Raw genomic sequence first — 27,445 nt, 5'->3', positions numbered from 1 at the left:
TGAAGTCTTTTTATTTTATTATTTTTTTGTTAATCGTCACCCAAGGATATATTTTCCCATTGATTTTTAGAGTGAGTGGAAGGGAGGGGGGGTAGGAAGGGAGTAGAGAGAGAGAGAGAGAAAGAGATTGGTTGCCTCCCACACAGGCTAGGGATAGAATCTGCAACCCATGTACATGCCCTTAATCAGAATAGAACCTGAGACCCTTTGGTGTGCAGGCCAACACTCTATCCACTGAGCAACACAAGCCAGGGCTATTTTAGAGTCTTTTTAGATTTACAGAAATGTTGCTAAAATATTACAGAGAATTTCCACATAATCTGAATCCAGTTTCAATTCCTTGTAATGTTATCATTTTATATTATCCTGGTACATTTGGAAAGACTAAGAAATCATCATTTCTATTAAAAACACTACAGAGTCTATTCAGATTTTACCAATTTTCTCCTTAATGATCTTTTTCTGTTCCAGTATCCAATCCAAAATACCACGTTGTATTTAATTTTTGTGTTTGTTTAGTCAATCTAGTCTGTAACAGTTTCTCTGAACTTCCTTATTGCTCATGATTTTAACAGTTTGGAGGCATCATAATCAGTGGTGTTTTGTAGAATGTCCCTCCATTTAAATTTGCCTAATGTGTTATCTCATGATGAGATTTGGGTTACAAGTTTTTAGACACAATACCACAGAAGTGAAATACCTTTCTAATCACATCAGATGAAGGATACATGAGTCCACTTATTACAGATGATGCTAACTTTGATTACTTAGTTAAGGTGGCATTTGCCAGATTTCTCTACTGTGAAATTATTATTGTTCCCTTCCCATACTTGACTCTTTGGAAATGAGTCACTAAGTTCAGCCAAGACTCAAAAGAGAGGAAACTAACTTCTACTTCCTGGAGGAAAGAGTATTTATGTATATTATATTAAGTTCTTCTTTAAGGAAGATATGTCTAAGAGAAGAGAGGTTTAAAAAAGAAGGTGTGGTCATATTCTACTGTACAATTTATGCAGGTGAAGAATCAGAAGTCTTTATTGCTTTTGGCAAAATGAAGGTTGGGTTCTCCTTAGGAAGAAAAAAAATAATTTAATTATAAGGATGGAAGCTAGATAAGTGAGAAGAAGGGTGAATGGCTGAGGAGGAATTAAAGTCCACACATGTGAACCCTTCTTTGGATGAGAGACATTTCTGTAAAGTAAAAAGAAGACTCAGGAGAAAAAGATATTACTATTTGGAATCAAATTTATAGTTAACATGTATATGATTTCTTTGCTAATAAATGTCAAGTGTAAGTAGATGTGGCTCCCTTCCACTTAGCCATGATCAGTCTGTATTGGGCATTTAATAAATTTTTTTTGAACAATTGCAGGCAGCTTTGCAATTCTGCTTGACAAAATCATTTTCACAGCCCATTTGGCTCTTCAAATCTTTACAGTTAGAATAAGCATCTTCATACTCGCAAGGATTGGCTGGAACAAAAACAAAAACAATTAGTCACTTTATTATCATTTTCCTCTACATCAGTAACACAAACAATAAATTCAATGTGAGTGAGGAGGAGGGAATAGTACAAACAAGTTGGCATCATTCATTATGCCCTATCTTGAGGGACATAAGACCCCTTAGTTAAATTCACTGAGTAAGGCATCCTTTTGTGTGTTTGTTTGTTTTTTAATTTGAGCTTTTCCAAATATTTCTAAAATAAATGACTGGCTTTCCTCCCTCAGAAAACATGGTGAAATGAATTTAAATAAATATTTATAAAACTGCACTATCCAAAAGTATAGCCACTGGCCATGTGGTTGTTTACATTTTGTTTTTAATTAAATAACTTTGTAATTTCAGGTTCTCGGCGATACTAGTTACAGTTTAAGTGCTCAATAGCCAATGTGTCTAGGGACTACTTCACAGGACAGTGCAAATATTGAACATTTCCATCATCGCAGAAAATTATATTAGACACTGATGCCACTAAACTTAATGCCACCAGCCTTTCTTTCAGGAGTAAGAAGTTGTTATAAGATGTGAAAGTAAAAAATATAAAAATAGAATTTTACTATTATTATTGGACATTTCCACTTGGATGTCCCTCAGTGGCCACAAATCTCAAACTAAATTCATCATCCTACCTACAAGTTTGGCAATTCTTTGGTATCTTTCCCCAACTCCCAAATCAATTCACTCAATCTCAGAGGAATGGCAGTCCCACTACTAAATAATTCAAACCAGGAACTAGGAATCTACTGCACTCATCCCCTTCTACTTTTTATCAACGCTTAACAAGCGCAGGTAATAAACACTGGCTATTCTACTTTTCCCTGTCTCTCATAAACTGCCCATTTCTCTTCATTCATTTTGCCCAAATACAGTAGTCTGTCAGATAGCTTCTACTCAATTGTTTCTTCATACTACTGCCAGGAACTCTTTATGAAACACAGTTCTGTTCTCATCACTCTTCTGCCTAAAGTCTTTCAGTTGGTTACTCAATACTAACAGGATAAGTTCCAAACTCCTTAACAAATAGTATATAGCAGAGATATAAGTATTTTCTTCTTTAGTTTTTATAGCTTTTATATCATAAGTATTCTGAATTATGGCGATATCATTCACTCAGAAAGAATGCTACAATTCAGTCAGGTGAATGCATTTGAGAGGTAAAACTGAGTCAACTGTATTGCTCATAATAATTCTAATAATACATCCAACTAAAAAATCTCTTGTACCTCCATTCATAACAACACTGGAAATGAGATATTCTATGACATCAATTTTGATCCTTTTTGCTAAAATAGTTTTGAGGCTTTTGTTAGCAAATAATACCATATGCCAATTTGATAGACAGTTTTAAAATACATAAAAGTTACTAGCAAAACAAAAGTGCAAATGATTATTAAACTAAACTTGATGATTCCAACTATGCTATGAGGAAAATGAGAAATTTAGTATAATTAATACTTTGGTATATAAGGGACTATATTTGGTGTGCCTGTCTAGATTGAGCTATATTCTGTGGTCTCACACCTTTATATTTGTATATATTTTCTTTTTAAAATGCCACCTTTTCTATAATAGCATTAACTTGATGAAAATAAAATTCATATTTAATTATAGTAAATTATTTTCACAGAAACATTTCACACATGCCAATATGTAATTGGTTCAACATAGTCACAAATATACATCATCGGTAGATATTTCTTTGTGTTACATAGGATAACAGGCTTTCATTGAAAAAAGTACATATATACTGAATGGTTTAAGATGTTCACTTAAACACACTCTGTTGAGTAATTTTATTGTTCTCTTCTGCATGAAGGCATTGCTTAAGTTGGCTCCATTCAGAAGATTTCTGAATTTTTAAAAATACATATCAGGTTATTTAATTATACTGATAAACTAATGACTTCAGACTTACTGCATAATCCTTTGTCACAGTGATTAGGACAGCTGGCACAAGGTGTTCCTTTTAGGTAGGGAGTAAGACTTCTGCCAACAATATTACCACTGAAATTTGAAAGACAACATTTTTCAGTTTAGTTTATGCTCCAAGGGTAGCATTAATCGCCTTATATATCTGAGTATTTACTCAACGTTTTCCATCGTGTCATCTGAAAAACGAATATTGCTGATTTATACTCAGATAACAATGCAAAGTAAGATAATAATTCACACATACACTCAATTCCTTGACCATAATCTCACAGTCTGAGCAAATGAAATGGAATAAATAGGTCTAAAGTTTTGAGAGTATATTTTAATGTGTGGTCAGACACTCTAACCACTCAGCACATGGGCCAGAGCTATTAAAAAAAGATTTTAATGGATGGTCCTTTCAGAGATTTTTGTGTTAAATTCTAAGAAGTGAATACTTAAGATATTACTGTTTCTTGGCAATTTGAAAGATATCAGGAATTTCCTGAAAACCCTTTGAGGCCCAAGATTTAATCAGTTCTTAATGGTATACTACAGGTATTTTTAGATGAGCAGGAGTAGGAATATTTGAGTACAAAGGGCTGGAATCACTAGAAAGTCATTACCATTTGCTATTTCACCTTCACCCCTGGCCTTACAATCCAGCTGTCACTTTCCAGATGTGAATTTAATATAAAACTGACAGTACCAAGTCTAGAGAACTACACACAACATGTACCTAGGGAGTAACCCTGAGCCTTGGGAAAAGCAGTTGAGAGGGAAGACAAATCATTTTAATCATGATGGAAGACAGCTTTAGAATATTAGACTCAAATATGAGAGATTGTCTTCTTTCTGAGAAGTTGATTGTGTCTCAAATTTAGAACATATTTCTAAAGATTTATCTCTCCACTGAAATATGCCTTTTTAGTCTGAGTTGTCTATTACATGATAATTTTAAAATATTAAATTGCCGATGGCATCATTGACAGCAAATTTGATAGCATATACTTACCTGGGACAATATTGGCAAACATAATAGTATTTTAGAGTTCGTTCTTTGGGACAATAGGCAACTCCACATCCAACTCGGTGAGACGAGTACCAAACAACCTACATGTCCATAAGTGCAAATACAAGAGGACATTAGAGAAGGAAATATTAAAAAAAAAAATAATAACAGGAAATAAAAAAACTGAAAAGAATGTTACTGACACACACTTTCATATACCTTATGGAAATATTTTAATTATTGAATTAAAGTAAAAACCTTTAAAACTATTACATTTACATGCATATTCACTGCTTTATCCATTTAGACTACTCAGAAAACAGAGTAAGTTCTCCTATTAAAAGCCTGCGTGCTTTTGACAAATGATGGCTCACAGCTGAAATACCCACAAAATGTGAAGACTATTCTTTACCTACTGGAGATCTTCCCCCAGATTCAACATTGGAATCAGTCAAAATTTGGAGAAGCTTTCTCTTTAGGGCATTTATGGCAAAGTTTTATGTGTTTTTTTCATTTTTTTCCTTACCTGGGTATAATGTCCAACCACTGTATCCTTTTGTTTTGGTCCTATAGCATAGATAAAATCATTTCCCTCATCGAACCAGTTTTGGATTGCTTGTGACCATGAAGTAGGCTTACTTGACATAAAGAGATTCTCACCACAGTTCCTTTTACCTAAGAAAAAAACAGATCATTCATGGGGAAAGCAATAAATTATGCAATGGTTGATATCGAGAGAGAGAGAGAAAGATATCATCTACCTATTATCTATCTATCTATCTATCTATCTATCTATCTATCTATCATCTATCATCTATCTATCTCTATCAATCGAGTCCCTGATCTTCAAACAAGTGTCCATAGTTGCTAACTGTTCATTAATACATAGAAAGTTCCTTATCAGCTATAAGCCTAAATGAAACCAAATATGCCAAACACATTGAGGCTGGTCTCAACATGCAAAATTTTGAGTAGATGAAGTCTTCCTTCTTTAATATCTACTCCCTCTAGAGTCATTCATTTACATATTAAATTCTTCATGAGTGTATGCCTCATGTGCTCTCAACTGCGTATTGTTAGCTTGCTGAAAGCAGAAAGCAACTCATGGTATTTCTCTTATTCTCACCCACACTTACCAGAAATTTTTCATATATAGCAACTTTAATAAATGTTTAGGGTAGTTATTGTGTGTAAACTTTGAAAACAATCTTACTCAGTCTTTAAGAGTTCCAAGCATTAAGCAAATGACATTAGGAGGGACACTGTTTTCAAAGTTTATGGGTCTCCCTTTAATCAGCAAATCATGTCACAGGCCAACTTCTCCTCAAAGAATTAGGATAAAAGTGCTCTGCAGCCCACAAACATTTCAATGTACTTTTCAAACCTTGAAATTAAGATTTACATTTGGATGGCTTGAAATGTGATATCTACATACTACTTAAAGGGAGTGTAAACTACTCTTGAATAGCTCCTTATTAAGGGAAGAAAAGCTGAAATTTTAACAGTAGATTGGGATCTTCAAAACCAGTTATTTCAATCTTTTTCTGAATATAAGTCATCCCTCTCAATAATTTCATTAAATTATAGAATCAAAAATAACAATGACAGTCCTACTTTCAAAACAGGTGAGTTATTTACTATTTTCAAATTGGGCTTGCCTATATCTGTCAGTTGCTACTTCAAGTAAATATTTTGTTTAATTGTCAATACATATGATATCTCATTGGTTTTAGGTTCCTTAATGTAGAGGTCATGTCTTTGAGGCTATTTTCGAGTCTAATATAGTATTGCATGCTTTGTAAGAGCATCCAGAACACACAAAAGATTTGACTTACTGTCATCAAAAATGAAAAAGATGCTAATGGTAAATATTTTTGAGTGAAAATCAGAACGGTTTGACAAAATTCAATATACTTTATAAATTCAAAAATAAATAGTTTTCAAAACACAAACAGGTTTGATACTATGAAAAGGGCAATGGGTTAGAAGTCTGAAATTCTAATTTTGAATTTCCCATATGTAACACTTGCTAGCAATTATTTTCCTGCTGACAGTGAATCCCTTACTCTTTAAAACAGAGAAAGAAATGACATATGACCTGCTTTACTCGTGAGATGGTTAAGAGGTACAAATATGACATTGTGTGAGACAGATTTTATAAAAGATAGAACAGTAAGCACAAGGTGATTCTTCTCTGAGCTTTCTCTCACACAGGGATACTTTAACTTGAAAAGAGCAGCATTAGTAGCAATATTTATCCACAAAGGTTTCTTAATGCAACATCAAAAAATAGCCCCTTATTATCTTACTTGTTCACCTACTCAACAAATATTTGATTTACATACCAACTTTTCGATCCTGTGAGGGACTGTGTTTGAGAACACACTTGTTTGCCCACCCTTGGGCATTTGCTGCTGCCTTGCTGTCCCATTGCTAAAACAAAGGGGGAGAAGAATATAGGCAAATGCCCTATATTAATGACTTAATAACTTAAAACACAAAGGTGCATAAGGTTTATAAAGAGATTGGTAGCTTGATTCACATCATTATAACTTTTTCTTTACATGCATATTCTGATTATTCTTATAATCAAAGACCATTTTTAATGTGTCCTTTTCTACTCCAAAAGAAACAGAGATAGTATGGCTACCCCAAGTAACTGTGAAGTCTAAGATAGTTAATAGTCTATGGATAGCACGGCAGGAATACCTAAAGACTTTTAGCAGTGGTCCTATCCTAAATATTGATAAACATGTAGATGTATTGACATGATTTTCCTATAATACTGAGCTGGCGTACTTCATTCCTAGTTCCTTTTGTTTGTGTGGTTTTTTGTGTGTGTTTTTTCAGCACTTAATATGTTTCTGAGACATTTGGTTTCTGGCACTAGGCCCAGAATGGTCTGTTATTTACCCTAAATGACATTGATCCTAAAGGGAAAATGCCTCCCTGATTACAGATTAGGAGGAGGTAATGTTCAGAAAAACATAATGGCCCTTACTGGATGGCCAAAGATTTGGTTTTAATTCTGCCTCCATAACTTAAATAACCCTGTAAAATGGACAAGTTGTTTAACCATTATAAAGTACAATTAAGAATTTGTGCTGCCCAGCCGCCGTGGTGGTTCAGTGATTGAGCATTGACCCAGGAGGTCACAGGTTTGATTCCTGGTCAGGGCACATGCCCAAGTTGCAGGCTTGATCCCCAGTGTGGGGCATGAAGGAGGCAGCCGATCAATGATTCTCTCTCATCATTCATGTTTCTATCTCTCTCCCTCTCCCTTCCTCTCTGAAATCAATAAAAATATATATTAAGAAAAAAAGATTTGTGCCAACTTAAATAGCCCCATAAAATGAACAAGTTATTAAACCATTATAAAGTACAATTAAGAATTTCTGTCTGGTCCCATGGAGTTAGTGAAGGTCAAGTTTTGGACCCCTCACTTGCATAGGCCCTGCCAAGGTTGTACTAGGGGACCTCAGAATATGCATAGTAATTAAAAAAAAATTTTCCAGTGGTAAGATAGTTGTGGACTCTCTTCCTGAAAGAGGGTTCCTTTAAGCTTCAAGTCAGCAACACTTGAATTTTCCTGTCTAACAACATGTCTCAGAGGAAAGGTCTAGGGTTCAAGGTGAAACCTACGTGGGTGGAGTGGACATTAATAACAAGGATGATGTCGATGATGATTGTAGGTTGTCTGACTATACGGAGAGGAGCTGCTCAGAAGAGCTGCCTATAACCAGAGAACTTACTGGGTCAAAACAAACAGAAAAGGCCCAGTGAAAGTATCTAAACATCAGTTCATCAAGGTCAAATGGCACACACTAACCTCAGGGCCAGGGATCCTGAGTGGGTTTCAGGGGTTCTCTGGGTCCCCTAAAATTGTATGCAATTTATATATGCATACAATATATAATTTCTCTGGGAAGAGGAATTTCACTCACAGAGATGGAGAACTCTGAAATGCACATGATAGTGAATCAATTCTGACATATCACATTATTCTAGTGAATAGAACATACAATGGTAGGATGATACACAATTTTTAAGCAAAAATAGTACTTGGAATGAGGAAAAGTATTTCTGCCTTGTCTATAACAAAAGCTCTAATGAAATATCAGAGACAAAACTTCTTAAGTCACAAAGTTCTTCGAGGTCTTTTTTTAGTAGGAGACTGTCATTATCACAACTGGCTCAAGCCACTTTCCTATGTGGCCACCTCTTACCATCTTCAGCATGTTTCTGGCCGGCGGAGAGACTAATCTTCTTACATCATTGTGTTTCTTTACAATCTCTTTTTGCACTTCTTTTCGGGTGGTTGACATAGCAGCAAAACCTGGCTTCTAAAGGAAAGCCAAATCAGAATTAGTTTTTAAAAGTTTGAAAATTGCATAAAAGTAAATTATTTCAAGAGCACAAAGATTACTTCAAAAGTATTCAGTTCAAACTGATATTAATTGTTAAGCATTGCCAATGAATCTGAACCAAAGCTATAATTTTAAAATAGAAAAGAAATAGTGTTAAATTTTGAGAGTGCAGATGTTATTCATGTCATGACAATTCAAAACACCTCTGAGGCCATAAATACCACTTTCTAGTATGAAGAGACGTCTCAATGTGATTGGTCTAGACATCTGAGTGATAGCATAGTGACAAAGTTATAAGATGGGAACCATTAAGACATTCTCATTCACAGTCAGGCTGCAGCAAGGGAGTGATAAGAGGAGGGTCAGGTGACTCTACACTTGAAGGGGGAACTTTGACCCAACATGTTACCTGTATTCAAAGAAAGAATGTTTAGGCCTAGTCCAAGTGCATACAATACTCTAATCAATGATTTACCTGTTACGTAGCAGCTTTTATGGAATTAATCAAAAAACAGTTTTATAATATTAAACAAATCTCCAAGGCAATTTGGAGGGAGCAAAGCCATGCAATTAATGGGTTATTGCTGGTTTTGTTCATTTTAGTAACAAAAATATAATTAAGGTATTAACCAGATGCTTATATTTTTGGTATAACTTTGTGCGTGGGTAGGGGGTGAGGGAGTGGGGTCTACGCATAGAGGCAAGTAGGGTGTGTAATTATTCCATAAAGTTTACACAATTCGATGGCCTAAATTTGCACAAAAAAAGTGTGATGTTATATGAGCATATGCAATATTTTGAAGTATAATTCTAAACAGACAAAACCCTTTATTTATTTTTCCTGACATGCTGGAATAAGTTATTCTCTCTTTCCACAAGTACTGAGATTTTGCAAAGTTCTCCAAATACTGGAAGCATAGGTCTGACCATATTTATATTGCCATTATCTACTTATGTATCCATTTCTCCCACCTGCATGTATATTCCTAAGGTCAGGGACCAAGACTGAGTGTCAGCATACCCACAAATCTGGCACATTCCAAGCCACTGACTCCTAAGTTGAAAAGCATGCACATAAATATTAGCAGTGACCAATCAAAGCGTAAAATAACATCCCTGGATATATCCTATTAACCCTCAAAAACCTATTTAAAATTGTTTTATTTCAAAGCATATCAGAATGTAGTGCCTGAGAAAAAGATGTAATTATTTCCTACTTCTTACCCCATATTGTTTTGCAGATAACAATTCTACTGAAAAGTACATGCCTTTGTTTCTTTTTTAATAAATATTAATAAAAGTTTTATTAGGTGATGAGAAATATGAAAGTGTTGAAAATAAAATGGATAAAATATGGTTTCTACCTATCATTAAAGAATTTATATTGAATAGGCAATATGACATAAATAATTATAATACCACATCATAAATAAAATGATAGGCGGGATCTACTAGATATAAAGGAAGGTGGGATCAATTTTTCCTGATTGGGGTTAGGAAAGGCTTCACAAAAGATGGCCTGGATTGGGGTTTTGAGAGGTGAATAATGTTTTGTAGGCACCTTGAGAAGGCACAGAAAGCCCTGGGCAGAGGGAATTTAGAGCATCGGACCAGCAAATATTTAGTGATGCAAAAGATCTTACGACAGTGCCCTTTTTAATGATTTTATAAATGAAAACTAGGATATGGATGAGAGAGGTCATAGGGTATCAGAAAGGGCTATGACAGAAAATCTTTAGGAAAGAAATTGGGAAGACAGTAAATGACTTGAATGAAGCCCTGAGTGATGAATATATTGTCTTCAGATTGAAAAGTTGATTAATAATGATTGCATTTCTGAATGCCAAATGAGGTCTGACCCAGTGTCAGAATTCTCTTTCTTGAGGGTCCTAGCTAATCTTGTCTGCCCAATGCTAAAGAAGGGTGTGTGAACAGACAGCCAGAACCAAGGTCCTCACATTCAGAGGTTCTCTGATCAGAAAATAGATTTCTTATATGGGCACTACACATCAATTAAAGAGGGTAATTGATATTTCTCTTGGGATTATTAAAGTGAAATAACATATTAGAAATAATTAGAGCATCTTATCTTTCACAAATTAATTGTAAAAGTTATGAAAAATCCAAATACTTAATATTTCCAGTAAATTTTCTTTTACTTAAATTAAAGCAAAAGGTATACTTATTCTCATGCAGTAACTATGAAAATTAAATGTGGTGATGTATGAGAAGAAGTTTTGCTAGTTTGAGATTATGCAAATATATTGTTAATTTTCTGTGGGGATCACATTGAACTAGATTAAATAAAAGTAAACCAGAAAATGATCTTGAGATAAGAGGAGTTTCATTAGCTTTTAAATACGTAGACCAGTGCTGTCAATAGAAAAATAATTAAAGTATCAAAGGTCATTTTAATTTTTTGGTGGCTACTTTACAAAAGAAAAAAATAGGTTAAATTGATATTTATAATACTAGAAGCCCATTGCATGAAGATTCGTGCAATAGGCCTTCCTTCCTTTGACTGCTGGCACCAGTTTTCCTCTGGCACCTGGGACCCAGGCCTTTGCTCTGGCCAGAGCCTTCAGTCTTTGCTCTAGCTGGAGCACCACTCCTGTAGCTCCCTTCGCTGCCCCCGCCCTCCCCCTCATAGCAGGCATCCTGTCCCACACAGCTGCTCTGCGCCTGCATGCGTGCTGCCCAGAGGCCTGGTGCGGTTGGGAGGTGGGGCCGCTCCCATTTTTGTTGGGTTAATTTGCATACTCACTCCTGATTGGCTGGTGGGCATTGCGAAGTGATGGTCAATTTGCATGTTTCTCTTTTATTAGTGTAGATATTTTTGAAACATATTCAAAATATATGCTTCCATCATGCAATCCATATTAAAATTATTAATGAGATATTATTTTACCACCCTTTTTTAACTATGTCTTTGAAGTCTGCTATGCATTATATTTATGCAGATCTCAGTTCTGACTACCCTTATGTCCTGTGTTCAATACCTTCATCTATTTAGGGGCTACCATACCTTGTGATGTCCCAGACAATCTCTCCCTTTTTACTTTGGAAAATTAATCTAATCTCTTGCTATCCTTCAGGGTTGCCTGATCTGAAAATATTTCAACCTCGAACATACCTGTCCATTTGCAGGAAAGAATGGAAGTAACACAGCAGCCAGAAACAGCAACGCCGGGAACAACGCCATTGCTGGTAAAACAAAACGAAGGCAACAGGGACCTGAGTTGGACTTTTAGTGCATGAATTTCTGAGGAACACGGTGATGGGGGTTGGGGGGAGATGAAACAAGGTAATGATATAATTTATCCTAAATTCATTAGTAATGTAATAAGAGAGGATCTGTCACAGGAAACCAATAGAATGATAATGGATTCAGCCCCTGAAGCAAGCTTCTAATGGAGACAACAAAGAACAAACAGATGCCCTTTACTGAAGTAGTGCACCTGTAAATATTAAAGTTCCACCACCCAGTTCCACCCAAGTTCCATGGTGTTGCTTATGTAGCAATTCTTTTCAAGGTCTAGGAATGGCTTCTTCACATTGCCCATTTAAGGGTCATAATAGCTCCCAACTGTTACTATTATGGGGATACTACTGCACTAGTCCTTGCTAGTTTCCTTGACCCTCCTTATCTTTATACTAAATATCCCATTATTAACATCTCTTCAATTTACCCCTCAGAATGTGCCATTTCTTCCTTCTGATTCATATATTTGCTATTTGTAGAACCCTAGGTAAATCCACTAAGAAATAGTGATTTTTTTAAAAAATACTTTCTACCACTCTCCTCAGTCCTTTCCATGTGTTGTCATCCATTCCCATTCAAACGTTCCTTTTTATTATAATACCTTAAATTCCAAAAAAAGGTAATACCCTCCTTTGAACTAAAATCAGAAAAATCACTTTTAAGGGATTATTGACCCTGTACTAGTATTAATACCCTTTATATGTTCACATCTTTTGCCTCACTAATTCAAATTCCTGAAGAAATAATATATACTGGAAAAACTTTAGTGTACATCTTTATCACATTAATAATCATAAGGGGGAAGAAAAAAATGGCAGCGGATTAGACAGATGTGTCCTGAGCCTTGTCTCGGAGCAGAAACAAAGAACAACTGAGGGTCGCATGGGGAGTGTCTGTTGGTGACTTAAGGGACAGCTATACTCCAGGAGAAGGTGGGGGAATGCTGGACAGGGCTCCCCTGACCGGGAAGTTCCCACTGCTGCTGGGTTCCCTCCCGGAGCCACCGGCTCGGACACAGAGACCACACCATCTTGAAGGGGAAAGTGGATGTTATCAGAAGCCTGAAAATCTACAACTGCGGCACCCACCAAACAGCTGCGAACCCCAGAGCACCGGTCCCCAAATGCACGGAATCAGAGGAGCTCTACACTCCACCACAGAAAGGTCAGATTTTGCCTGGGATAAGGAGAGAGAGAACTACATAACCAGACACCCTGAGAAGAGAGACCAGGGGGAGACAAAGAACAGCCCACATATGAAAGAAAAGCAGGCATCACCAGAAAAGGAAGAAAACGGAATGGAGGCAAGCAACCTGCCAGAGAGAGAATTCAGAGAAATTGTCATAAGGTGGCTGAAAAGAATGGAAGACAAATTTGACAATATGAGTAAGATCCAAGAGGAAATGAAGAAGAACCAAGAAGAAATGAAAAATGACATCGCTGCTGTAAAGAACTCAATAGAAAGCATCAAGAGTAGACTAGAAGAAGCAGAGGATGGCATCAGTGAGCTAGAAGACAAGGTAGGAAAAATACCCAAGTAGAGCAGCTTCTAGAAAAAAAAATTAAAAAGCAGAAGGAGAGCCTAAGGGAACTTTGGGACAACACAAAATAAAACAACATCCGGATAATAGGGGTACCAAAAGGAGAGGAAACTGAGCAAGGAATAGAAAACCTGTTTGAAGAAATAATGACAGGAAACTTCGCTGAGATAGGGAATAAAAAACCCACACAAATCCAAGAAGCTCACAGAGTCCCAAGCAAAATGAACTCCAAAAGACCAATGCCAAGGCACATTATAACTAAATTGGCAAATACCAACGACAAAGTAAGAATCTTAAAAGCGGCCAGAGAGAGACAGAAAGTTACATATAAAGGAACCCCCATCAGACTAGCAACTGATTTCTCACAAGAAACTCATCAGGCCAGAAGGGAATGGAATAAAATATACAAAGTCATGCAAAGGAAGGGTCTGAACCCAAGAATACTGTACCCAGCAAGGCTATCAATCAAAATTGAAGGTGAAACCAGGAGCTTCACAGACAAAAAAGGACTAAGAAAATTTATTACCACAAAACCAGCAATGCAAGAAATGCTAAAGGGTCTGCTGTAAAACAAAAGAAATAGGAAGCGAAGAAGGAACACAGGGGTAAAGAATAGGAATGGAGACAAATAAGTACCTATCAATAATAACTTTAAATGTAAATGGATTAAATGCCCCAATCAAAAGACATAGGGTAACGGATTGGATAAGAAAACATGACCCATATATCTGCTGTCTACAAGAAACCCACCTCAGAAAAAAAGACGCACACTGACTGAGGGTGAAGGGATGGAAAAAGGTTTTTCAGACGAATGGAAATGAAAAAAAAGCTGGGGTAGCAATACTTATATCTGACAAATTAGATCTCAAAGTGAAGGACATAACAAGAGATAAGGAAGGCCACTTCATAATACTAAAGGGAGCAATCCAACAAGAAGAAATAACTCTGGTAAACATATACGCACCCAATACAGGAGCACCCAAATACATAAAAATACTCCTGGAGGATATCAAGGGAGAGATTGACAGCAATACAATCATAGTAGGAGGCTTTAATACCCCACTATCATCATTGGACAAATCCTCTAAACAAAAAATCAGCAAAGAAACATCAATGCTAAATGACTCACTAGACCAGATGGAATTAATTGACATCTTCAGAACATTTCACCCCAAAGCCACAGAATATACATTCTTCTCAAGTGCACATGGGTCATTTTCAAAGATAGACCATATGTTGGGACATAGGCAAAATCTCTTCAAATTCAAGAAGATAGAAATCATATCAAGCATCTTCTCAGATCAGAGTGGCATAAAACTGGAAATAAACTATAATAAAAACAATCCAAAAAAATCAAACACATGGAGACTAAACATCATGCTATTAAACAATGACTGGGTTACCAGAGAGATCAAGGAAGAAATAAAATACATCATGGCAACAAATGACAATGAAAACACTACAATCCAAAATCTATGGGACACAGCGAAAGCAGTCTTGAAAGGGAAGTTATAGCTCTACAAGCCTACTCCAAAAAAAGAAAAAAGAAACAATGGTAATAAATTACCTAACCCTACAACTCAAAGAGTTAGAAAGAGAACAACAAGAAAAGCCCAGTGTAAGCAGAAGGAAGGAAATAATAAAGATCAGGGTGGAGATAAATGACATTGAGACCAAAAAAAGCAATACAAAAGATCAACAAATCCAAGAGCTGGTTCTTTGAAAGGATAAACAAGATTGATAAACCTCTAGCCAGGCTCACCAAGAAGCAAAGAGAGAGGACCCAAATAAAATCAGAAATGAAAGAGGAGAAATAACAATAGACTCCACCAAAATACAAAGGATTGTTAAAAAATACTACGAGCAACTCTATTCCAACAAACTGGACAACCTGGAGGAAATCGACATATTCCTAGAAAAATATAACCTTCCAAAACTCAATCAGGAAGACATCTCAATAGGCCAGTAACTATGGAAGAAATTGAAGCAGTCATCAAAAAGCTTCCGGCAAACAAAAGCCTGGGGCCAGATGGCTTCACAGGAGAGTTTTACCAAACATTCAAGGAAGAACTAAAACCTATCCTTCTCAGACTAAAATTCAAGAGGAAGGAACACTTCCAAGCTCATTCTATGAAGCCAGCATCACCCTAATACCAAAACCAGATAAAGACCACACAATGAGAGAGAATTACAGGCTAATATCCCTCATGAAGATGGATGCCAAAATCCTCAACAAATTCTAGCAAATTGGATTCAGCAGTACATCAGAAAGATCATAAACCATGACCACATAGGATTTATCCCAGAAATGCAAGGATGATACAATATCTGCAAATCAATAAACATGATACATCATATAAACAAATTGAGAGATAAAAATCACATAGTCATATCAATTGGTGCAGAAAAAGCATTTGACAAAATCAAACACCCTTTCTTGATAAAAACTCTCAACAAGGTGGGAATAGAAGGATCATACCTCAACATAATGAAAGCTATATATGATAAATCCACAGCTAACATCATACTCAATGGGCAAAAACTAAAACCATTTCCCCTAAGAACAGGAACAAGACAGGGATGCCCACTCTCACCACTCCTGTTCGACATAGTGCTGGAAGTACTAGCCATTGCAATTAGACAAGAAGAAGAAAGAAAAGGCATCCAAATTGGAAAAGAAGAAGTAAAGCTGTCCTTATTTGCAGATGATATGATATTGTACATAAAAAACCCAAAAGACTCCATCAAAAAACTAATAGACTTAATAAATGAATTTGGCAATGTAGCAGGATACAAAATTAATGCCAAGAAATCTATGGCATTTCTATACACCAATAGTGAACTTACAGAAAGAGAGACTAAAAAAGCAACCCCATTTACCATCGCACCAAAAAAATTAAGATACCTAGGAATAAATTTAACTAAGGATGTAAAAGACCTATACGAAGAAAACTACAGGACACTGAAAAAAGAGTTAGAGGAAGACGTAAACAGATGGAAGAACATACCATGTTCATGGATTGGTAAAATCAACATCATTAAAATGTCCATACTACCCAAAGCAATCTATAGATTCAATGCCCTCCCCATTAAAATACCAACGGCATATTTCACAGACCTAGAAAGAACTCTCCAAAAATTCATCTGGAATAAAAAAAGACCCCGAATAGCCACAGCAATTCTGAGAAAAAAGAACGAAGTAGGTGGGATCTCAATACCAGATTTCAAGCTGTATTACAAAGCCACTGTTCTCAAAACAGCCTGGTACTAGCACAAGAACAGACATATAGACCAATGGAATAGAATAGAGAATCCAGAAATCGACCCAAACCACTATGCTCAGTTAATATTTGACAAAGGAGGCATGAACATACAATGGAGTCAAGACAGTCTCTTCAATAAATGGTGTTGGGAAAATTGGACAGATACATGCAAAAAAAAATGAAACTAGACCACCAACTTACACCATACACAAAAATAAACTCAAAATGGATCAAGGACTTAAACATACGACGAGAAACCATAAAAATACTAGGGGAATCCACCAGCAGCAAAATATCTGACATATGCCGAAGCAACTTCTTCACTGATACTGTTCCTAGGGCAATAGAAACTAAAGAGAAAATAAACAAATGGGACTATATCAAAATAAAAAGCTTTTGCACAGCAAAGGAGACCATCAATAAAACAGCAAGAAAGCCGAATGCATGAGAACATATTTGCCAATAATATCAATGATAAGGATTTAATCTCCAACTTTTACAGGGAACTCATGCAGCTTAACAAAAAGAAGATAAACAACCCAATCAAAAAATGGGCAACTGATCTAAATAGAATCTTTTCGAAAGAAGACAGAAGGATGGCCAAGAGACATATGAAAACCTGCTCAAAGTCACTAATCATCTGAAAGATGAAAATCAAAACAACAATGCGGTACCATCCTACACCTGTCAGAATGGCTATCATCAACAAATCAACAAATGACAAGTCTTGGCGAGGATGTGGAGAAAAAGGAATTCTTTTGCACTGCTGGTGGGAATGCAGACTAGTGCAGCCACTGTGGAAAACAGTATGGAGTTTCCTCAAAAAACTAACAATGGAACTCCCATTTGACCCAGTGATCCCACTTCTTGGAATTTATCCCAAGAAACTAGAAACACCAATCAGAAAGGATATATGCACCCCTATGTTCATAGCAGCACAATTCACCCGAGGTAAGATTTGGAAACAGCCTAAGTGCCCATCAGCAGATGAGTGGATTAAAAAACTGTGGTACATCTACACAATGGAATACTACACTGCGGTAAAAAAGAAGGAGTTCTTACCATTTGTAACAACATGGATGGAGATGGAGAGCATTATGCTAAGTGAAATAAGCCAGGCAGAGAAAGGTAAATATCACATGATCTCACTCATTTATGGAATATAATGAACAACATAAACTGATGAACAAAAATAGATCCAGAGACAGAGAAACATCAATCAGAATGTCAAACCTCAGGGAAGGTAGGGAGGGTGGGGGTATGGGGGAGAGATCAACCAAAGGACTTATATACATGCATATAAGCCTAATCAATGGACACAGACAACAGGGGGGTGGGGGCATGAATGGGAGGTGGGGGGTAATGGGGGAATAAGGACACATATGTAATACCTTAATCAATAAAGAAATTAAAAAATATTTATAAGGGTAAAACAATTAATTACATGCTTACTAATAGGGAGATAAATGTCTAAATAAATTAAAATACATCCTTTTATTAGAGAACTAGTGGCCTGGTGAATGAAATTTGTGCACATTAAAAGGGAATTAATCCTAACTGGCTTGGCTCAGTGGATAGAGTGTCGGCCTGCAGACTGAAGGGTCCCAGGTTCGATTCCGGTCAAGGGCATGTACCTTGGTTGTGGGCACAACCCCAATAGGGGGTGTGCAGGAGGCAGTTGATCGATATTTCTCATCAATGTTTCTAATTCTCTATCCCTCTCCCTTCCTCTATGTAAAAAAAATCAATAAAATATAAAAAAAGAGAATTAATTAGATGAAATACTTTAATTTGCTATTTGCCCTTTCTCTATAATAGAAGTGTCAGAGATTAAAGAAAATTAGTAAAATTTATATGAAAATCTTCCTCCTGTCAGAGTCTGGGGCATACCACAGGACCCAGAGTCAAGTTCTTGCCCACCCGCATGTGCCTTGAAATTGCGAGAGACCCAAACCCGGCCAGCCCCACCCCTGTCAAGCCCCACAGGGCAGGGGGTGCAGCCTCAGGTCCCTAGTCAAGCCCCGCTGGGCAGGGACGCAGTCTCAGGTCCCCCATCAAGACCCACTGGGCAGGGAATACAGTCTCAGGTCCCCCATCAAGCCTCGCTGTGCGGGGGGTGAGGCCTCAGGTCCCCCGGCTTTGGTGCCGGGGTGGGGGGAATAGCCTGTCAAGCCCTGCTGGGCAGGGGGCACAGCCTCAGGTCCCCCATCAAGCCCAACAGCAGGGGGTCAAGCCCTGCCAGGGCAGGGATGGAGCCTAAGGTCCCACGGCCTGGCCAGGCCTTAGGTCCCCCAGCCCCGTCACGAGGGTGTGAGTGCATGAGGGCACAAGGGCGTGAGGGCGTGACCACCATTTGCATATTAGCTCTTTATTATATAGGATATGAGACATAAAAATTATATTTATGTTTATAACAAGGAAAATGTGTAAGCTTCAAAATTAAGTTAAAAAATAACACTAAGATACATTGGGTGATTCTTAGCCTTCTATAATGGATAAAAGTCTGTGCCCTCCGAAAATTCATATGTTCAAGTACTAACCTCCTGTGAGGCTGTATTTGTGTTTGGGTCTTTAAAAAAGTAGTTAAGGAAAAATGAGGACATAAGATGGGACCTGATCCAATAAGATTAGTGTTTATATAAGGAGACACCACAGAGTGCATTTGCTCTGTGCATGTTTTCTCTCTCTCTCTCTCTCTCCCCTCTGCCCACACAGAGAAGAGACCATGTGAGAACGCAGTGAGAAGGGGGCTGTCTGCAAGCCTGGAAGTGAAAAGTCACCAGAAACTGGCCATACTGGTACCTTGGTCTCAGATTCTAACTTCTAGGTCTGTGAGAAAAGACATATCTGTGATGTTCAAGTCACCCACTCTATGGTCATTTGTTATGGCAGCCCAGGAAGACTCATGTACATTCTCTTATTTAATACTAGAGGCCCGGTGCACGAAATTTATGCATTTGGGTTGCAGCGGGGCCTCAGCCCAGCCTGCACCCTCTTGCAGTCCGGGAGCCCTCAGGGGATGTCCAACTGATAGCTTAGGCCCGCTTCCCACGCTCGCCAGCCATGAGCCCGCCTTATGGCTGAGCAGCACTCCCCCTGTGGGAGCATACTGACCACCAGCAGGCAGCCCCTGCATTGAGCATCTGCCCCCTGGTGGTCAGTGTGCCACATAGCAACGGGTCATTCTACCGTTTGGTCAATTTGCATATTAGCCTTTTATTATATAAGATTTGAGGACTACCTTATTTTCAAGAATGTTCCAAGGTCCATAGCATACAGTAATTTGAAATCTTCTGGAGCTACTGATGTGTGAGCAAGGCACTGAGGTAGCAGGGTATCCTCAACCACCACCAAGCATCCATATCTCAAGGCAGCTTTGCTTCTCTCATGAGTATATAAAAAAACTCTGTGACATAAGTATTTGGGGCCAATTTTAAGATAAGGTAACAAAAAAGAAATTATTGCATAGTGGCATTGATAATCTCGATGTGTAGGGATATCTGGAAATGAGTACGTTATGATTCTCCTGGAGGACAGTAACCGCAACAGGACCTCATCCCCTTCTCCCACAGAACTCATGCTCAGACACAAAGCTAGGCAAAGAAAAAATGAGATTAAACAGAAAAGAGAATGAGTTTATCTTCATGTGATAAGACATTCTTTTCTTCATTTCCTATAATGAGTCTACATTCCTATAATTACAGTAATTAGAAAAAGAAAACATCTTTGTGCCAAAGAGACTATTAACCCTTGGAAAATTCCTCTGTCTCTGTCTTGGTTACTTTTTTTGCAACCTGGTGTAGCTAATAGGTCAGGCCTTATGATGTCCAAGTAAGAGAAGTACAGAGGTATAGAGGTATTAAGTGACCTCCTGACAGTCTCATTGCTAGTGTGTAGCTGAGGTAGAACCCAAGATTTCTTTAAACCTCAATATCTATATCCCACTGAACTGTACTATACATTTTGGGGGCTGAGGTTTCAAAATAAATAAATATTTTGCCTTGGCAAAAATAGTCATGCATTACTATAAATCTTTTGGCAGCTGATAAATGTTGATTACTCAACATGTTTGCAAAAAATTTTTGAAATTAACAATATTAACAACTAAGTACAATCTTGACCTTCAAATATAAAATAAAACTCCTAAGATTTTGAGAGCTCAAATAATATTTTCTTAGGATGTCATTATAAGTTAAACACATAACCCATTATGATAACTTACTTATGTTACTTTGTTGAACTAAAGAAGGACTTTGTTGGCATTTTAATAAAGTGTTTTTGCCCTTTAAATAACTAGAATGGAAAGGGGGCTGTTAAATGGAAATCACAAAATTGATAACTTACTCCTGTAAGCGTTCTGTAACACATAAAAATTATATAGGTGTTTCTATAATGTTTTTTTTTCAATTTAAGCTCTTCTGTACAATTAAAATTTTACTCATAACAATAAGAAAAGGTTTATGTTGTTTGTATTGTAGTTTTGAGGTAGAACAGAGGAAGCAGTGAAGAACAGAATGAAAATCCGGAGACAAAAAAAGAAAAACCTGGAAAGAAAAATGAACTTATTTCTGTAAAAAGCAAACACATAAACTGAATGTCAAAAATAGCCATTTTTATTTCTCAGAGATACCTGGTCCCCTATTGAGCAAACCTGAACTCTGGCACCTGTATTGTGATAAAGGAATGAGAGCAATGTGAGTGTTAGGAAGCCCGGGTTTTTGTTATTGTTGTCATCTGGCGTTCTTTTACCCGGCTCCTCTTTAACTAGATGAAAGTTACAATCTTCATTTGTCAAATAAAAACAAATGGTGACATAGGGTCACTTCATATTATGAGGCTTAAAGTTATAAATAACGTTAAAGAATTTGAAAGCATTAAAAAATCACCATATACATACAAGTCCTAACATTAACATTACTACTTGTATTATCATTTGTGATGCTTGCTCCCTTACGTGGGAGTGTTGCCAGCAAAATCTCAGGGATGGAGTTTGCTGGAGACAGCCACCTGGTCCAATAGCATGCTTCCTTCCCAGGGTACCCCCATCCTATGTCTATCAGGTACCGGGTGTAAAGGACTGATCTCCCCAGTCCAACGAGGGACACCTCTGAAACATTATCCTGGCTTCAGAACCACTCCGAAGTAGTTGATTGGCTGAATCCTCCAATGAGACTACATCCCAGCTTGATTTCTTACCTTTATCCAATCTTACTTCCTTCCCTTCCCTTCCTGGGCAATTAATCCCAAGTACATCTCTTAATAAACTTGTGTCTCAGATTTTCTTCACATTGCCTGGGGAACCCAGCCTGGGGCATCATTCATTAGATAATCTTTATTCCATTACACTAGTCAGCTTAGTCTCCCTATTTACACTTTCATTATCTCTTCCTTTGATCGTATGCCCTTTATGTCTTTGATCATGTTAATCCTCAAACCTGGATTCTAACCACTTTTTTTGAGAACAAAGTCTCTCTCTTTCCAAAGAAACTCACAGACTAACACCAAGAACACTGATCTTGCCCCTGAATAGGAGCATTTAAAGTCAACCAGTAAACTTTTGCTTATATTCCATTTTTTCTGATTATGTGCAGGATCTACTTTATCTCAATTTCTTCATGTACATTTGCCCTTTTTCCATAATTAGATTATGTGTTTGGAAAAGGCAGAGTACTCATTATTCTAAATTCCTTGTGGCTAAACTGTACTTGCTCAGTGGTGGAGCTGCAGAAGCTTTTGGAGTCTCCAGAGGACTCTCTCTGAGGCCGTGGGCAGGCCCCTCCCTCTGGCTCTGGCTTTCAGTGAGCCTCTTGCAAAATTTGAGCAACAGAGAAGAACTGATTCTCCTTTTTATCTTTTTACAGGTTAATGACAATCAGATATTGTTCTTGTTCTTTCTTTTAACACACATTCATCAAGTTTTACTCACTTTGTCTAGGGTAGCATGCTAGATATTGCTGACCATGATCAAGAGAACAAGATACGATTCCTGCCAGCCCTCAGGGTCCTAGCTCACCATTAGGGGAGTCCATCGTTCACGTACCTAGAGTGTGGGCTATTTGAACTGTCCCATGTGTGCAAAAGTGGAGGCTAAAGTTTTATTTTCTTTTGCCCTGACAAATTGTGATGCTTTTGCAAAAGGATGGGGGAGAATCTAGACTAACACAGGGCTCTGGAAGTAAGTATTAAGGATGAGGTAAATGTGATTAAGATTTAGCTGCAGCTGGAAGACAAAAGCATTTAGCTCCACTCCCCTCCTCTTCCCCTGGTGCTGATAGAATATAGTGTAGTTTGTTTTCATGGAGGAGAGTCCCACAGAAAAACATTAGAAAGAATTAGGTAAATGACTGCCTCTTCCTGTCATGGACTTGCATGTAGACAATTTCTAAATGTGTGTAGTTACACATTTCCTCTGCTAATTACTGAGGGACACACATTTTAATTCTTTTAAAATCATTTCCCTAAAAAGAATTATTTTGCTAAGTGTAAGCTCCCAAGTTTCTCTCCATTCTGCTGTTTGTAATTCTCCTTTTTTAAAGAGATTAGTAATTTCTCTTAAGTGTGATTAGAGAAGTGGTTCCTAACCTTGCTAATGCCTCGACCCTTTAATACAGTTCCTCATGTTGTGGTGACCCCCAACCATAAAATTATTTTCGTTGCTACTTCATAACTGTAATTTTGCTACCGTCATGAATCGTAATGTAAATAGCTGTGTTTTCCGATAGTCTTAGGCTCTACAGCAGTGGTTCTCAACCTGTTGAGAAGAACTGATGAGAACCTGTTGAGAACCACTGCTGTAGAGCCTAAGACTATCGGAAAACACAGCTATTTACATTACGATTCATGACGGTAGCAAAATTAGTTATGAAGTAGCAACGAAAATAATTTTATGGTTGGGGTCACCACAACATGAGGAACTGTATTAAAGGGTCGCGGCATTAGAAAGGTTGAGAACCACTGGATTAGAGAAAAGCCAAATTGAGACATTTCAAAGATGTGTAGTTACAAATGTTGAGGGCTTACTACTATGTAATTACAGACTGCGAACAGCAAGCTGTGTCTTTCTGAAGCATAAATGCAAATGATACAATTAAACTGTATTATACTGCTCCTTCCTTACATTGATGTTAGGGCCACCACTATGTTTCAAAGGCTCACTTGAAAGTAAATCCTTTTCTCAAATGACATATCACTATTTATTAACTTAATAAAGACATATATTTATAAAAATTATACCAAAATTAGAAAATTCATAGACTAAAAAAATTATGAAGAAAAAATATCTTACTAAATTTAATCCCTAGTTATAGCTGAAAAAAAAAGAAGAACAGAAGAGATCATTAATTTGCAATGACATTATACTAAACTAGAGGACTGATGCATGAAATTCGTGCAAGAGTAGGCCTTCCTTTCCAGGCTGCTGGCAGCGGCTTCCCTCTGGCACCCGAGACCTGGGCTTCCCTCACAGCCTCGGCTTCGTCTGGAAGGTAATTAGCATATTACGCTTTTATTATTATAGATATCTACAGCAAATATTCTAGTTATGGGAGAGACGAGGAGCATTCCATTTAATATTGGGAACAAGAAAAAAATGACTAATGTCACTGTTATTGTTCAACATTGAAGTGGAGAGTTTCTGATCAAAACCATAACAAAAGGAAAATATATATATTCATTAGTCTTGCAAGGGAAGAGATAAATATTATTATGCTCAAATGATACGGTCACCTATCTAGAAATTACACCATTACAAAAATACTATTGCCATATACCAGCAACATTCAACTAGAAAATAAAATTTAAAAAATGATGCTACCCATAACTGTAACAAAAACGATAAAGTATATATATGACATAACCAAGAAAAAAATTCTTTTTGGGGAAAACTTTAAAACCCTATAAAAAGCCCTAGCTGGTTTGGCTCAGTGAATAGAGCGTCGGCCTGTGGACTGAAGGGTCCCCAGTTTGATTCCGGTCAAGGGCACATGCCTGGTTTCATGCTCAGTCCCCAGTGGGGGGCGTGCAGGAGGCTGCCGATCAATAATTCTCTTTCATCATTGATGTTTCTATCTCTCCCTCTCCCTTCCTATCTGAAATAAAATAAGTAAATAAATAAATAAAAACCCTAGTAAAAGACATGAAATATCTGCATAAATTGAAGTTTTCCATGCTTCTAATCTGTAGTTGTTGATATAATAAAGATAACAATTTGAATTAAACTAATATGAAAATTCTTTATAATTCCAATAAAAATTCTCATCAGCATATGAATAATGAAGCAAACCTTTTATAAGAAGAATTAACGTGGGTATCTTTCCATATTTAATTATTAAGATAGACTTCAAACTTATGTTGACAAAAATATATTATTGTAGGAGCAGACACATGGACCTAGAGAGGTGAATAGAAATTTGAAGAGACAAACCAAACAAGGTAGCATAAAAATCTATTTAGAAGGAAGAGCAGGTTACCTAGCATACAGTGTTATAAAAACTAGCTCACTATATGGAGAAAAATAAAACCAGATCCTTTTTAAGCATCACCTATAAAGGTGAATGTAGAGGGATTAAACTTATTAATAGGTAAAAAAAAAAAAAAAAAAAAAAGAAGAAAAAAAAAAAGTAAGTTTACCTGCAACTTTTCAGTGCTATCCCTTTGCCGTAGGTGAGTCACACGTAACAGTGCCGTTATATGGAACTGGTGTGTATGTGTGAAGCACTGTACCCTCTTTTGGGCTCATTTAAAACTCCTAAGAATCTAGGTATTAGATGATGTTACTCAGTACCCCAGTTTACAGCTAGCAGTCCCAGGATCTGAGATTTCATAATAAAATGCCATGAACTTGCATGGAGAACTGGGAGATAAACCCACACACTTTGACCTCAAAGCCCTCACCCCTGAGGGGAGGGAAGAGAAATGTTTTAAACAATACAGACCATAAAAGAGGCATTAAAAGCATTAATGCACATGCGTGTAATGTGTGCAAAATAGGTATACACAAACACACACACACACACATACTAATCACAGCACAGAAAAGTATCTGATGCAACATTTTCAAACTCTCAATGTGATATGTGATCTTCATTCTGATCACTTTCATCTCACCACTTACTTCTCTGTGAGATAGAAAGCAGCTTAGACACTATACAACGTTTGTAAACTTTCTAGACTTTGTCATGAGGGAAATCTGTAAAAATTTCTAAATGATAATAACTGCTTTGACAGTTCTGAAAAGCAATTTTTTTCTTTTTTCAAGGATGATTCACCCCCTCCCTTTGCTTGAACTTATCAAACATCTCTGTAATTCTGAGCAGTATCTGATTTACACACTCTTTGAGAGTTCTGCCGCTCTTCCCCCAATTTACTTCTTCCTCAAACCCAAGCCCAATTCAGTGGTTCCAACTGACTGCACACACATCAGAGAGTAGCTCCGGGCTGAAAACATGTCATCAGTTTAATTTCCTTTGATTCTCCTCCAGCGAGTTAGTCATCCAGGCAGACACTGGTATTGGCTTTAACCAGTGGAAGAGGCAACTTCAGATCTTCTCTGGCAACAGTATACTAATAAGTCCTCCCTAAACTCCCTGCCTCACATTCAGCCACAGAGGAGAAAAGCATTAATAAAATATTTTGAAAGTAAAATCTCTCCTCTCTGAGGTAAATAACTTCTTACATGTCATCCTTAGGTAGCTCTGTGGTTTTTTAGTTTCTATTTCTCCAGAGTCACTTCTTATTATTAGGAATATAAAATTCTATGTGGAAATTGCTTCCTCATATAAAACATACAAATCAGATATTCTACTTAAATTACTTATGCAAATTAGCTGCCAAGTAGATTCACTTTTAACTGGAAATTTCAGAAAGTCTTAAAAAATTTTATATTAGTTGAGTACATTTTATGGGAGAAATTGTATCTTATACTGATAATCTTTAATAGAATATTTTTTATCTCAAGTAAGTACTATAATTTGGTTTTGATGGATTTAAAACTATGAACAATAGCTTCCCATCCTTATTTTAATAATGTCTGTATTAACACAGATCCATATATGTGAATATTAGTAAATTATTAATATATGGACATATGCACACACAGGGCCATAACTTTTTTATTTTTCTAATAAAGGGAGTTTTAGTATAATTGTTTCCAAAAGTCCTAGACATGGGAATGAGTTATGTTGCTTATTTTATAAGAAAAAGCAAAAAATTCATACAGATGTTAAATTTGATAAAAGTACTTTTGCGATATTAGAGCTATTAAGAAGGGTATGCTAACTTAAGGTTATTATTTTCTATAACAGTTGTCAATAGAGTTTTGAAAATCATAAATTCATTTACTGGTATCATTTGCCACTGCCAAGGCATAAACACATTGGCATCATAAAATGTTCACCTCAAAATAGATCAGCTGTCACTTACAGTTGGTGCTCGGAGCAAGGTAAAGTGTCTGCTTTATCTCCAGGAAGAAGGAGAATGGAAGGAGAGAAGGTTCAAGAGGTATATATGCATTACACCTATTTCCTGTCTTTGGCAAACACTGTTTGTGCAAGTAAATCTAAATCAACAAAGTCTGAAACAGGATTTGTC

The 27,445-nt window shown here is 36.9% G+C and overlaps 1 protein-coding gene across 1 annotated transcript; it reads right to left on the bottom strand.

Moving 5' to 3' along the window:
• Positions 1 to 31: 31 nt before the first annotated feature.
• Positions 32 to 27,327, bottom strand: LOC308246639 (cysteine-rich secretory protein 3-like). Its single transcript, XM_080665053.1, has 8 exons — positions 27,278 to 27,327; positions 11,927 to 11,997; positions 8,653 to 8,769; positions 6,772 to 6,859; positions 4,953 to 5,101; positions 4,430 to 4,527; positions 3,419 to 3,507; positions 32 to 1,472 (listed from the first exon to the last, which is right to left on the bottom strand). Exons 2-8 carry the CDS (start codon positions 11,993 to 11,995, stop codon positions 1,345 to 1,347), a joined length of 738 nt encoding a protein of 245 aa, XP_080521179.1. The 5' UTR covers positions 11,996 to 11,997; positions 27,278 to 27,327; the 3' UTR covers positions 32 to 1,344.
• Between the last annotated feature and the right edge of the window lie 118 nt (positions 27,328 to 27,445).

The sequence above is a fragment of the Plecotus auritus genome (assembly GCF_963455305.1).
Source record: "Plecotus auritus genome assembly, chromosome: 4".
NCBI lineage: Eukaryota > Metazoa > Chordata > Mammalia > Chiroptera > Vespertilionidae > Plecotus > Plecotus auritus.
The sequence above is the reverse complement of the archived record's forward strand: the minus strand, read 5'-3'. Positions and strand labels throughout refer to the sequence as shown.

Coding starts and splice junctions, on each gene's coding strand:
- LOC308246639 (XM_080665053.1), bottom strand. CDS start 11,995: ATGGCGTTGTTCCCGGCGTTGCTGTTTCTGGCTGCTGTGTTACTTCCA. Junction 4,528..4,952: donor TGGTTGGACATTATACCCAG/GTAAGGAAAAAA, acceptor ATGGACATGTAG/GTTGTTTGGTACTCGTCTCA. Junction 1,473..3,418: donor CTGTGACAAAGGATTATGCA/GTAAGTCTGAAG, acceptor TTTTTGTTCCAG/CCAATCCTTGCGAGTATGAA.